Genomic DNA, 12,595 nt, shown 5'->3' with positions numbered 1-12,595 from the left:
TAAAATATTTTCAACGTGGTTCTTTTTTTTAAATTGGCTTTTAAGTCGCTAATAACACATATATACAAGTTTTACCTATAAATTAATTTTTATTTTATAATAAGCTACTTTTACTTTTTATGGAATATGAGCAACCGATGAGGACCTTCACATCCTATAGATTGAAAAAACACAGAAAAATAGTAGGAATGACCATTTGGATAAATGCCGGTAAAAAAATTATGGACAAACAATACACTTTTAAAGCGTGATAGATGTTCTTGATTGATATTTCATCTTTATAAGTTTGTATAAGGTGAGCTATTTTTCTTAGTTTCTTAAAAACCCTTCAGTAAAAAAAATTGCACCTTTCCCGGCTTCCCGCTAATCAATTATCCTACTTGGAGAGGAGGGCCCTTGGTCCTTGGAGGTGACAGCCTCACACGAGTCTCGACCGCCCATTTGCTTCAAAATAATGAGAACTGCCTGCAGGAATCCTACGGGGTGGCTGAAGAGGACCATTATTCAACTTCTAACGAGGCAAATCGGGCTTTACCGACAAAAAATACAGACTCGCACTACTATAATCGAGACGGCCAAAAAAGGTCAAATGAACATGAACCCGAACCCTAAATTAGTGCTCCTGTACTCCATTAAATCAAAATGACAGTTTTTTTTACCTAAAATAGACGCCGGTATGATCTAATATCAAATAATTAGAAGGGATGAGGTTTCGAATTCAAGTCGTTTAGTCCACCACCCTATGGAGGCGTGGAGCTAGCCGGAAGACCCTGATACGTTTCTCAGTTTTTTTACCCTAGTAAAATTGTATTGATACTGTCTTTTTTTCCTAGTAAAATATTAATTATGCCATATATATGTGCCTTACGATCTCCCGCATAAGCCGCTTTCACTCTGTTGGAATTCTCAAGGCTGTTATTTTCAAGATAACAAATTGAACATACCATTACCAACATAAACTTAGTAAGTTTTGGCATTTTCTGAAACTACTCTCACTCAAATATCAAATCAAACACCACTTAATCTCACCTTACCTCTCCAAATTTTCATAACGATAACATTTGACATTACCAAAGTTTAGTAAGTTATTTTATGATAAAATGAATGTCTTCCGAAACAAACTAAACGCACCATTAACAAATAAAACCTAGGGCCTACTCAGATTATAGCTAAAATAAACCTAGTTAAGATGACAATATCGCTAAAATTTTGGAAGGATTTTTTATGTATTTATCAAATTTGGCAACAAACTAAACATATATATTTTTTGACAACTTTACCAAAAATTAATATTATTAAAAATAACATCAATCTCAACAGCCCCTTAGTACCAAATTTCGGTAATTCAAAAACTTTCCAATATCAAAAACCTACCAAAACTAGTAGTCAGACCTAAACCAAACACCACCCAATCTTTACTTACCAAAATTTGACAATACGAAAGTTCAACATTCCTAATACTACTACTAAAGTTTCTTTTTTTTTTCTTTTAACAAAGTGAACACACCCTGCCATGCCAGCCAATGGGAACGCGAACAGTGGCATCGTGTAGGTAGTAGGGGATATTCCGGCCTGGCAGCCCCCTCTCGCCGACAGGTGGGCCCCCACACGACCGCGCTGCTCTCGAGTCCGAAACACACCAAAAACCGGCGCCTCCCCTCCCCGCAAGCAAGAAGCGCAGTTCCCACGCGCCCGGCTATAAATCGCATCCCCGCATTCCTAGCCTCTTCCCTTTTTCTATCCCCTCCGCCTCCACTCCCCTCTCCCCTCCTCTCAACCCCCACAGCTCGCGCCGCCGCCGCAGCTAGGGTTTCTCTCCGCCCTAGCCTACCTCGCGGAGACCTACCACCCGAAGCTTCGGGAACCCTCGCATAGCCGCCATGAGCGACGGCAAGGACTCCCTCGACCTCTCCGGCCTCGGCGCCGCCGTCCCCAACGCCAAAGGTTCGCGGCTCTTCTCGCTCTCTCTCTAGTTCGATCTCGGTTGCTCCGTTTTGTTGTTGTTGTTGGTGTGGTTGGCTTATACTGGATTTGGATTCGGTGGCTGTGATGCAGAGCTCAGCGCGGAGGACAAGGCCAACCTCGTGGATTCGATTAAGGTGGGGGTTTCTGCGGTGGTGTTTTTGTTTTTGCTGCTTGCTGCTTCTATCGGGGTTTGGGCGGGCTTGGGAGGGGTTTTCTGATGAAACTTGTGGTGATTTCGATGTTTGCTTGCGCAGAACACGCTGCAGGGATTGGCGGCGCGGCACACGGACGTGCTCGAGAGCCTCGAGCCCAAGGTCAGGAAGCGCGTGGAGGTGCTTAGGGAGATCCAGGTATAGGAGATTTCCACTTTCCTGGCACGATACCCTTTTTTATGGTCGTTTCAACCATGCTTGATGTGGCACTTTGCACGATCCTGGATGATTAATGGTTACTGATGAAGCGACTCATACTGTGATTCTTATGTCACTTGCTTAAACAGCACAGAATGGCGTGTACTAGTACGAGAAATTTCATTCCTAGTTGGGGCTAGGACTGACTTTTAGTGTAGGTTGCACGCTTGCTTATAAGTTGGATTACTCCGGTGCTCTTATTAATTGTATGGGAGATTCTGGAAAAATGCCACAAACTATGCGTGTGTGTTACTAGTAACTACTGTAGGATGACTCACGTTTCAACTTGATGTTACTGGTGATGCCAGCTCTAGATTTTTTTTTTATTTCGTTGAACTATTTTGTTTCAAACCCAAACGATGAATATTGATATTGAGTCCAAGCAGTTACAAAACAGTTTAGCTGTGGAGTTTCTTGAAAGCCTTGTTCTTTTACTTTATGTGAATTGTTTCCACCTAGCTATTGTCAGGTTATGTTACTAACTCAAATTGCTTTATCTGTGCTGTATCAATACTAATTGTGGAACTACAAAGCACAATGGTTGAATTTTGGAATATCCCTGTTGCATCTGGTGCTAAGCTGCTTCGTTTAATATCTGCCAGAGCCAACACGATGATCTAGAGGCGAAGTTCTTTGAGGAGAGAGCTGCACTTGAAGCTAAATATCAGAAGATGTATGAACCACTTTACTCCAAGGTAAACTATTTTTAATGGCCTGCTATTGCCTGTGTTATGCATTTTTGCTGTCTCACCCTGCTGTATGTTTACTCTTAACTCTTTGATCTGTTGGAAGCATGTATCACCTCACCATGGAAACAACTGCTTGAATAGCTCGCAAACCTTGACTTTTCGTTTTTGCATGGTTCATACTTCATCGCCTCACACAAGACAGATATCTCTAGCATTTGCCATCCCTGTATCATATGGATGTCATGATCTGTCTGAGTTTTTTTCCATCTGTGTGTTGACAGCGTTATGAAATCGTGAATGGTGTGGTTGAGGTAGATGGTGTCACCAAAGAAGCTGCGGATGAAACCCCTGCAGAGCAGAAAGGTTCTCATATTCTTCCTTTACTAACATGTTTGTCTATTCCCAGTTGGCTTAATGCTTACTACTCCTTCTGTCCCAATATATAGCAACCTAGGGTATCCCATCCTAGGCTGCTACATATTGGGACGGAGGGAGTAGAAATCATCTTTTTTTATTTTTCAATTAAAATTTAATGCTTCCTTGCAGAGGAGAAGGGTGTACCAGAGTTCTGGCTTAATGCCATGAAGAACCATGAAATTCTGTCTGAGGAGGTGAGACTTCGCACTTTTATAAAACAAAATTCTTCTAATTTGGTCTAGCATGTCTTAAGTTTCATTTGTCTGGCTCGTATGCAGATCCAGGAGAGGGATGAGGAAGCTCTTAAGTACCTCAAGGACATCAAATGGTACAGAATTAGTGAGCCAAAGGGTTTCAAGCTTGAATTTTACTTCGATACTAATCCATTCTTCAAGAACTCGGTGCTTACCAAAACATACCACATGATTGATGAAGATGAACCAATTCTGGAGAAAGCCATTGGGTAACTAATATTTCAACTCGTGAAGTTTTACTCTTTTAGATGAATGGACAGTTTCATCAACATATCTCTGACATTCTTGTTTTCAGTACTGAAATTGAATGGTTCCCTGGGAAGTGTTTGACACAAAAGGTTCTCAAGAAGAAACCAAAGAAGGGCTCAAAGAACACTAAACCTATCACAAAAACTGAAAACTGTGAGAGCTTCTTTAACTTCTTCAGCCCACCTCAAGTTCCTGATGATGATGAGGAAATTGATGAGGATACAGTAAGTTTCATATTTTCTGTGCATGTTTTAAAGTTTAAAGCATGTATTCATGGGCATGCTTCTTATGTTTATCTCCTGAATAGGCTGAACAGTTGCAGAACCAAATGGAGCAAGATTATGACATTGGGTATGCCCTTGTGTATTCTGTTACTTGCAGTGGCTGCTTTCTGTCCAGTACACTGTACTAGTTCTAAATGTCCCTTTTTTGTTGCCAGATCTACCATCAGAGACAAGATCATTCCACATGCTGTTTCATGGTTTACTGGAGAGGCTGCTCAAGATGAGGACTTCGAAGGCATTATGGATGATGAAGATGATGACGATGAAGATGACGACGATGATGAAGATGAGGATGACGAGGATGATGATGAAGACGATGAGGATGAAAAGGTGACGGAAAACTCATGGTTCTCATGCACTTTCTAGTTTCAACCAAATTCTTTTTCTTACTATTTTGCTTTCCTTCCTGAAACAGAAGGGCGGACGAGTTCCTGCAGGGGAAGGGCAGCAGGGAGAGCGACCTGCAGAATGCAAGCAACAGTAAGATGCTTCCTACCTGAGCGTTTCCAAAGTCCGGTCCTGGAGTGAAGAAGAATGTTTGGTTCGGCTTGATGCAATGTCTCGTCCATTTGGTTTGGAGAGCCAGTTGGGGAAGTGTTGGGATTGAGTTGGTTTAGTGGAACTGGCGGGGGATATTTTTTTTGGGACATGGTATTATATGTTTGGTAGCTTTTTCCATTGTTGTATTGGGTCGACATATCTTGTGCGAAGCTTATGGTTGAGTGATGAATATCGCCGGTTTGGTATTATCATATTGCCAATACCACTGGCATAGTCTAGTCTTTCTCTTTTCACTTGTGCTGAGAAATTTTGATCCAGGAGAGGCAATGTTTTTGTGCGACCAAGTTGCATCTTTGATGGCAAGGAAATTGTTCTTTTTTTTTTTTAGTTTTGCAATTCAACCGAGGCTTGAGTAAAGTAATCTCGCAAGTGCCTTGTCTGCGTGCTCATAAGCGATTTCTTGACAAAGACAATTTTGTTCGACTGCCACGCAGAAATTGACCGAAATACGCCGTGAAACTACCGTTTGAACTCTGAAGAGTGAACTTTTGAGTCACACGTGTAGGCTGGCATACAACCAATGACAATAACACAAGAAGCAAAGCTCTGCCTTCAAACCAAATGAACAAACAAGAGCTACCATCTTCAGACCATGAAGAGCGCCAGTTACATCGAGCTGGGTTAGTGACCTGGAGGAATCCAGTACTACAACTCTATTACAAAATGCTCGAGCTTGCTGCTCCCTGTACCTTTGGCGGTCTAATCTCCATACTGAATCCAAAAATCTGTGGAGAACCTGAACCAAACCCTCTATACGTGTCGTAAGTCATAACCTACCCCTGTCCATAAACTTCTTAACTTCATCATACAAAACAAGTATGGCGGCAGCGCCAGTGCTCCTAAACATGTTAGAAAGTGCTCCGCGGTAGAACGACTTGATCCCCTCCACCTTGTAGATCTTCCTCCAGCAATCAAGGGTGCTGCTGTACATCTGCACATCCATCCCTGATTGCATCATCATCCTCCTTCGCACGGTATCCAGCGGGTACGAGATGAGCCCCGCCATGGAAGTGACTGCCTGTGCTGTCACCCAGCGCTGCCACAGGGGCGAGTCTAGTGGTACCATCACATCCTTGGCGGTGTCAAAGCCTCCAAAGTATAAGCCCCGGTGAACGACCATCCCTTGTAGTGATGCTGGCAATCCTCTGTAGATACCCCGGATGCCGTTTTTATTGTAGATGGTTTGAACGAAGTGGCAAATGCCTCTGAACTGGCGAGTATCGGTCCGGCCAATATCAGCTGCAAGACGGGTATGAGCAATATCAAGTGGATAAATGAGGACCAGAGTAGTACATCCAGCCGCAGCACCAGCAATGAAGTTGGTTAAAGCAATAGAAGAGAACTTGTTATCAGCTGAGGTTCCTGCATCTTTCAGTATGCTCCTGTACAGATCCTGCAAGAATATCGATCAGTGATTAGAGATACCAATTGAGATAAGCATTCATAATTAAAAGCCACTCCAACCATCATTTTCATTGTTCGTACTTCCATAATTGCTTTCTTACAAAACTCTTATTCTACAATAAGATATTTTAGATACCTCTGTTGTAAAGTAGTGCATAGTTGCTCATCGGTTATTATCTGTTATACCATTATGGTTTATCAACTTATCATACATTCGATGTCTTTCGCCACTAAGATGAGCAATTCTTGTTTCAACATAATTGAGCATCAAGGAACATAGCTAAGTGTGAGTGGAAATCATCAAGTCAAATCGACACATCTGAAGAGATGTTAACATTAACCAAACATATGTTGCATGGGCCATAATCCACAACATAAATCTTCAAGAATAATTTGGTAAAAGTGAGTAAAGGCAAAGCAGTACCCTGCTGCAATTTAGATAAGCTCAGATGCATTCGGTACAAGTCACAGGGCAACCTGGCTTCAAATAGTATCACGAAAATCAGCAGAGGCAAAAACACGATAATTAATTGGCCATCTTCAAATAGTTATCACTGTTATGTTCTATATTGCCATACAATGTATATTTCTCTTATAGTAGCTGGCAGTAGATGCAATCTATTTGTTTCTTGAGTTATAATATGACTATATATCAAGGGATTTGATCATGGTCATGCTATTTGACTATGGCAGCAAGTGCCTGCAACTCCTACAGTCCTACAGCTGCTTAAAAAGGTGCAACTCAAATATCCATTTAGCAATGTCGCTTTGCCATTTGTTATTTTAGAGAATGGCTGTCATCTTGCCCAAAAGCTTTTCTAAGTTTCTCATATTTGGCATGAGATCTTTTTGTACATCTTTTGTAATCAGTAACTATATATGATTATTTCATCACACATTAATAACAACATATGTTGCATCGAACACCATGACAACAATGACAGTCCTTAACGCATGAGCAAGTCCACATAATGCCTTCTTACTAATTCAGTAGTTCATCACTGTTGTTGGAATCAAATGTTCATTACGGATCAGTTCACAAGATACCACCACATAATGGCAATAACTAGCAAGATGCTAGTGTGGTACAATTGGAGTACCATTCAAATGAACCAATCATGAAATTTATATCGATGTACAGTACTGTTCCTATCTCCTAGATCCTCAATAGAGAACAAAAAGGTTTACATGTTAACTGGCATTGCTGCTATTGGAAACAATGACTAACAAGTACGACAAATGTTGTGAGAATATGTGCATCAAGATGCCATTTAGTGTTCATAAGTGCTAGTCTATAGTGCTCTTTGATAAGACTCGAGAGCACTTTATTCTTTGATTCCTTTTCTATTTCCGTCCGCAAACATTTCTCCCCCGAAAGTGAAATCCCAGCAGAATCTAATGACCTAATACAATCTCTCATCCTCAAGAATTTACACCGCACGCTGTAGAACCAGTACCAGATGCTTCCCCAAACCAAGAAGTTACCGACATCACCACAATTCCTGTGCCCATCGAATCACACACTAAAGCATACGAACCGATCAAGCAAGGAATGGAACCATGAACCCCAAATCCGCCGCACCAAAACACCCACAAGATCGCACTGGCACTGTTATCTCAAACCGAAGCAATATTGATGCGGTTGTAACGTACGAATCGATAACTCGGACAACAAGGAACAAACAAACAGTAAGAACAAAAATGGCGGGGGGGTTTCGGGGTGGGGGTGGGAACCTTGAGGGAGAAGTTGAGGGCGACGGAGGGGTAGTACCGGATGACGGCGGTGCCGTTGCCGCGCCAGAGGGAGAGCACGCCCTCGTCGCGGACGGTGCGCGCCACGCAGTCGGCGAACCCGCGGAACCTGCGCGCGCGGCCCAGCAGCGCCGCGTTGCCGTCCTGCGTCTGGAGCAGCAGCTTGGCGCGCTCGATCGGCGCCACCACCGTGTGCACGGCGCCGCCCATCGCCGCCCCGGCCACCAGATCCCGCTCGAACTCCCACACCCTCGCCGCCGCCGCCGCCCCCATCCCCACCCCATCACCACCACCGCCCCTCCTACTCCTCCGCCTCCCTAACGACTCCTCCACTCCCGCCGCTCCCGCCGCCGCCGCCGCCTCCTCGCTCATTCGCCTCTCCTCCCTTCCCTTCTCCTCTCTCCCCTCCCCTCCCCTCTGCCGCCGCGAGGCCGTCGCGTGTGCAGCTCGCGTGCGTGCGAGTGTGCGTGAGTGTCTCGCTCGCTCGGTCGGTTTGTTGGTGTAGCTTGCTGGGCTCGAGCACCTGGCCCGACCTGACCTGACCCGAGTTGGTTGGGCTCGGCGACTCGATGATGATCGCGCCGCGGATAGGTGATGGGCTTCGCAGCATTTTTTTTTTCTTCTTGCGTGCGTTGCGTGTGCAGGTAGCAAGGCTGCGTGTGCGAGCTTTATCCTCCGAGAGAAAGGGAGAGGGGATCTGGGGCCCACCTGTCACTGTCAGGGTAGGCATGGCAATGACTCTTCTTTCTGGCAAGTGATGATGGATTGGATTAGGCTAGCTCAGTGTGAGTGAGGATGGCTCTGAATTGTGATTGAAGATGACAGGCAATGGATGAGTTGGATAGTTTCATTGAATGTGTTCTAGACTTCTATAGTAGTGTAGTAGTAGTTCTTCAGAACTTCAGAGCTGATGAATTGAACACACAATCAGGCCCTGTTTGGTGTTTAGCAGGAGTAGCTCAGTTCCTGTATTCTAGTAAAAAAATGAGTTCTTGGACAGAAACAAGATGTCTCAACTTGTCTAATCATCTAACTTAGTCTAGAATGTTAACAAAATGTCTCAACTTTGTAGGAGTAATGCTATTCTACCCCGAGCTCCAACTCAAAAACTTTTGGAGCTAGAGATACCCAGCTCTGATGGAACTTGAAGTCAGAACTGTGCTAAGACGTAGTCAAGGATTGCAAAGTATGACATTTAAACTTCAAGCATCAAGGATTGCAAAGGTCAAACAGTTACAACTTCGGGCGCAAGGACGACGAGAAATTGGGTTGGGACTTGATGAAGTCCAGTACAAGTGCTTTCAGCTCTTTCTCATGGCCTGTGTAGCGATGATTGGCTTCTGCGATTATGTGCAGCTCATGGTTGGGGATATTTGCCGCGAACATCAGGGCGTCTTCCACCGGAACAATTTCATCCTTGGAGCCATGGATTGTGAGGACCCTGCAAATCAGAACAAAAAAGAAATCTTTAAGGATTTCTTTTCTAGACATACTGAGATACAGGTGTGTGATAGTAGCTTTTGATTGCGACCTGCAGCATTTGCTTATGGAACGGCTTGAAAGAAGGGTATCTGTGCTCAGCCGATCTTTCAGACTTTCCTCTGTCACCTGGTACTCAAACTCCCCTGAACATAGATGAAAATAATTGTCACGACTTCATGGGGCTATGATTTCAGAGAAAGCCTGCGATGTGGATACAGGCATACAGATACAGCAACACCAAAATCAATCAACATCAAAACTGCAACCTTCAACTGATTCGGAGATTTGTGCTAACTTTGCAATAAAAGAAGAAAAGAAAAATGCCATATAACCCAAGCAGCTTGTACCTTTTCTGTTCCTGACATCTATGTATCCATCTTTCTTTATTCTCTGCATGAAATTTTTCCCCAGGCGCCCATCAATACCACGCTCTAACGCAAAGCGTCCAGAAATGTTGACAATGACAGGAATATCATGGTTCATGGAAGCATACAAAAGCACGGCATTTCCTCCTGTAGGAAGAATATCAATAAAAGCATTGAAATCAAACTGCCAAAGTAGCAGAGTGACAAACTCTCGAGTCTCAGTGATGGAAGCACATTATCAGAAAATGAATGCAGTTTTAAACCTGACTGAACATTTAAAAATGAAAGCTAATTGAATTAGAAATAGTCCTTTAGCCAACCATGTTGATTAGTACCAATACCAGCAGATCTTCAGACATCATATTTCACAGATAATAAATTAAAGGAGATCAAGATAAGGTGATTACTTTCAAACTTTCAGTTATTTATGGTTAAATATGTTTGTGTGCATGTATGCATGCGCTTCCACACGGCAATGATTACATAAAGCAGTATGACTCCAATATGCATATCTACCAACTTCTGGTGTCAACTAAGCATACTAATGCTGCTCGTAAGAATGTGCATGTACGTTAGCGTGTATGCATTAGGCAACAATAAATCAATACCGAAGACTGATGGATATAAATATAGTTGCACGTCAGAGCAGCTTGCTAACCTTTGCTGTGCCCAACAAGACCAATTATATTATATTCCTGTTCTGTGAAGTATGATACAACAGAGTGCAAGTCATCTGCCTCTCTTCGGTAGTTTCCATACTGGAACTGACCCTCACTTTCCCTGGAAAAAACAGGGAACACCTATAACTATGAGTAAACATTGGAAGACAGATTTAATGTCTGGGCAAGCTGGCATCTAGTAAGAACAGTACTCTAGGAACATTATGTTATTGATAAAACAAATTTTAATGGGAGAATTGTGGTAGGTGCTACTCACTGACATAGCACAGACTACTGAGAATAGAAAGTTCCTCTCTATAACTCAGAAACATTTTCACTTGCGTTTACAAATGTCTTACCCATTTCCAGCAAAATCAAACCGAAAAGCACTAACACCTTCCCTTGTTAGTGCATAAGCAAGGTCAACCAAGATGCTATCATCCTGCAAGTTACCATGTTTTAGAAGTGTGAGACTAGTATTAGAGAGACTAAAGTATAGATCTCCACTGAAAAAATAATATTTTCTTGTTAGATTGATTTCTACTATGAGCATGGCAATTTTGCAGATGCATGTCCTTGTTATTATACGTTTCTGTCTGTCTCTCATTTAACTACAAAACAATTAGAAGGATCTGTATCGTAAGCCCATTTAGTGTGTAGGGTGTTGGCGTGTTGCATTTTCAAACAAACGATAATAAAAACAGCAGCATCTCATCCACATCCACAACCAAAGATGAAGCGTGCAAGAAATTCAAGATAATTTATCACCTAAGCTAAATATCTTAATAAAGGAAAAAATAGGAACTATGAGGTTTCAAAAGGATTATATATCAAATTTATCTTAGCATAAAATTCCAATATAAATGTAACTTGGAACTCTGTGTGTGTGTGTGTGTGTGTGTGTGTGTCTATATATATATCCCTAATCTTAATGAGATTGCACGGCCTGTCCCTTGGCTGTCCCGGAAAGGTAAAGACTGTTAGTATGTTATGCAGATAAACTCTATACCTAAAGTAATTAAAAGTAAAAAATCCTTGGATGCTACAGATCAACTTGCCTTTGTAGCTCGGAATCCATGGCAAAGGATCACAAGATTCTTTGAACATGCTTGATGCAGTAGACCAACAAGATTTTCCCCATGCTTGTTTGAAATTGTAACTCTTTGTTCCTGAACTACTGTAAGTCATATATATTCATCATGGTACAAACACACACAAGGATAAGAAATAACATTGACGAAGATAATATTCCATCAAGACAACAAATTATGTAAGTCGAGGCAAGTTAACACAGGTGAGTTTTCGCCGAGCAATGCACGTGAGCTTTCTTATATTGTTAGTGGATGATAGCAAATGATTGCCCTAAGCTACCGAGAGTGCAACAGAAATACATGGTATTTGAAGATAACAAACTTAGAAGCATACATGCATGCTTGGCAATCTTAATTTTTGAAGAGCTGCAAGGCATTATATATTTTCAATCCATTATCTAAAAAAAGTATATAATGCTTTGCAGCTCTTCAGAAAATGATTTAACCAAATAAACATCACACACATGACTGAATTTATCAAGTTGGACCTAGCTCAGATGCTGATCTGACTAAACACAATCTTCCATCTCAGTTCTTTTGAAGAGAAGCATTAGGGGAAAAGCCCGCGGTGCAAAATAATCCAAAATTCCATTAAATCAGGTGAATGACTAAAGTGTAAAGCCACCCCATTAATGTTTAGATGGAAGGGGAGACAGCAAAATCCTAACCCCCCCCCCCCCCCCCAAAACTCGAATTAATCATATGAACTATGCGATTTTAATTAACCGTGCAGAATTCTGAATTCCCAATCTGATTCATCACAAGTTACAAGCTAATTGGGGAATCGCACTCATCACCTAAAAATTTGGGAGGCAACACGGTAGGGATCCAACCACCAGCAAGTCAGCAAGACAGGAACCCTACTCGCGGAACGCGCACGCGCGAGATAGAAAGGGGAGCACAGCATAATACCTGAGGACTCCGGCGATTTCTCCGGCGACATGAAAGGCGACAAACGGTGGGGAAGACCGGAAGAGTGTGCTGTGTGCGAGACGCACGCCTCGTGGGCGAGC

The 12,595-nt window shown here is 42.6% G+C and overlaps 3 protein-coding genes across 4 annotated transcripts; 1 reads left to right on the top strand and 2 right to left on the bottom strand.

The window, feature by feature from the left end:
• Nucleotides 1–1,721: 1,721 nt before the first annotated feature.
• Nucleotides 1,722–5,047, top strand: LOC127773060 (nucleosome assembly protein 1;2). The gene is made up of 11 exons (XM_052299071.1): nt 1,722–1,944; nt 2,056–2,099; nt 2,220–2,315; nt 2,978–3,070; nt 3,346–3,427; nt 3,611–3,675; nt 3,760–3,944; nt 4,031–4,208; nt 4,292–4,335; nt 4,424–4,598; nt 4,684–5,047. Exons 1-11 carry the CDS (start codon nt 1,881–1,883, stop codon nt 4,750–4,752), a joined length of 1,095 nt encoding a protein of 364 aa, XP_052155031.1. The 5' UTR covers nt 1,722–1,880; the 3' UTR covers nt 4,753–5,047.
• A 303-nt stretch (nt 5,048–5,350) lies between these two features.
• Nucleotides 5,351–8,612, bottom strand: LOC127773061 (probable ADP,ATP carrier protein At5g56450). Its single transcript, XM_052299072.1, has 2 exons — nt 7,968–8,612; nt 5,351–6,222 (listed from the first exon to the last, which is right to left on the bottom strand). Exons 1-2 carry the CDS (start codon nt 8,355–8,357, stop codon nt 5,596–5,598), a joined length of 1,017 nt encoding a protein of 338 aa, XP_052155032.1. The 5' UTR covers nt 8,358–8,612; the 3' UTR covers nt 5,351–5,595.
• A 114-nt stretch (nt 8,613–8,726) lies between these two features.
• LOC127773062 (uncharacterized) lies at nt 8,727–12,566 on the bottom strand. 2 transcript variants are annotated; one of them, XM_052299074.1, is made up of 7 exons: nt 12,495–12,566; nt 11,550–11,665; nt 10,851–10,933; nt 10,491–10,612; nt 9,815–9,979; nt 9,517–9,610; nt 8,727–9,426 (listed from the first exon to the last, which is right to left on the bottom strand). In XM_052299074.1, exons 1-7 carry the CDS (start codon nt 12,523–12,525, stop codon nt 9,219–9,221), a joined length of 819 nt encoding a protein of 272 aa, XP_052155034.1. In that variant the 5' UTR covers nt 12,526–12,566; the 3' UTR covers nt 8,727–9,218. The 2 variants fall into 2 exon arrangements, with proteins under 2 accessions (XP_052155034.1, XP_052155033.1); XM_052299073.1 differs by having other exon boundaries at nt 8,730–9,426; nt 11,550–11,668.
• Nucleotides 12,567–12,595: the final 29 nt, after the last annotated feature.

Source organism: Oryza glaberrima, chromosome 5 (assembly GCF_000147395.1).
Source record: "Oryza glaberrima chromosome 5, OglaRS2, whole genome shotgun sequence".
Lineage (NCBI taxonomy): Eukaryota > Viridiplantae > Streptophyta > Magnoliopsida > Poales > Poaceae > Oryza > Oryza glaberrima.
Note: the sequence above shows the minus strand (reverse complement) of the source record. Positions and strands in the feature narration are given on the sequence as shown.

What these genes read in the sequence shown, in the direction of transcription:
- LOC127773062 (XM_052299073.1), bottom strand. Translation starts at nt 12,525, where the DNA reads ATGTCGCCGGAGAAATCGCCGGAGTCCTCAG. An exon ending in GAAATCGCCGGAGTCCTCAG is followed by an intron (nt 11,669 to 12,494) that starts GTATTATGCTGT and finishes TATGACTTACAG; the next exon opens with TAGTTCAGGAACAAAGAGTT. An exon ending in AGATGTCAGGAACAGAAAAG is followed by an intron (nt 9,611 to 9,814) that starts GTACAAGCTGCT and finishes ATCTATGTTCAG; the next exon opens with GGGAGTTTGAGTACCAGGTG.
- LOC127773061 (XM_052299072.1), bottom strand. Translation starts at nt 8,357, where the DNA reads ATGAGCGAGGAGGCGGCGGCGGCGGCGGGAGCGGCGGGAGTGGAGGAG. An exon ending in CCCTCAACTTCTCCCTCAAG is followed by an intron (nt 6,223 to 7,967) that starts GTTCCCACCCCC and finishes ATATTCTTGCAG; the next exon opens with GATCTGTACAGGAGCATACT.
- LOC127773060 (XM_052299071.1), top strand. Translation starts at nt 1,881, where the DNA reads ATGAGCGACGGCAAGGACTCCCTCGACCTCTCCGGCCTCGGCGCCGCC. An exon ending in ATGAACCACTTTACTCCAAG is followed by an intron (nt 3,071 to 3,345) that starts GTAAACTATTTT and finishes GTGTGTTGACAG; the next exon opens with CGTTATGAAATCGTGAATGG. An exon ending in ATGAAATTCTGTCTGAGGAG is followed by an intron (nt 3,676 to 3,759) that starts GTGAGACTTCGC and finishes GCTCGTATGCAG; the next exon opens with ATCCAGGAGAGGGATGAGGA.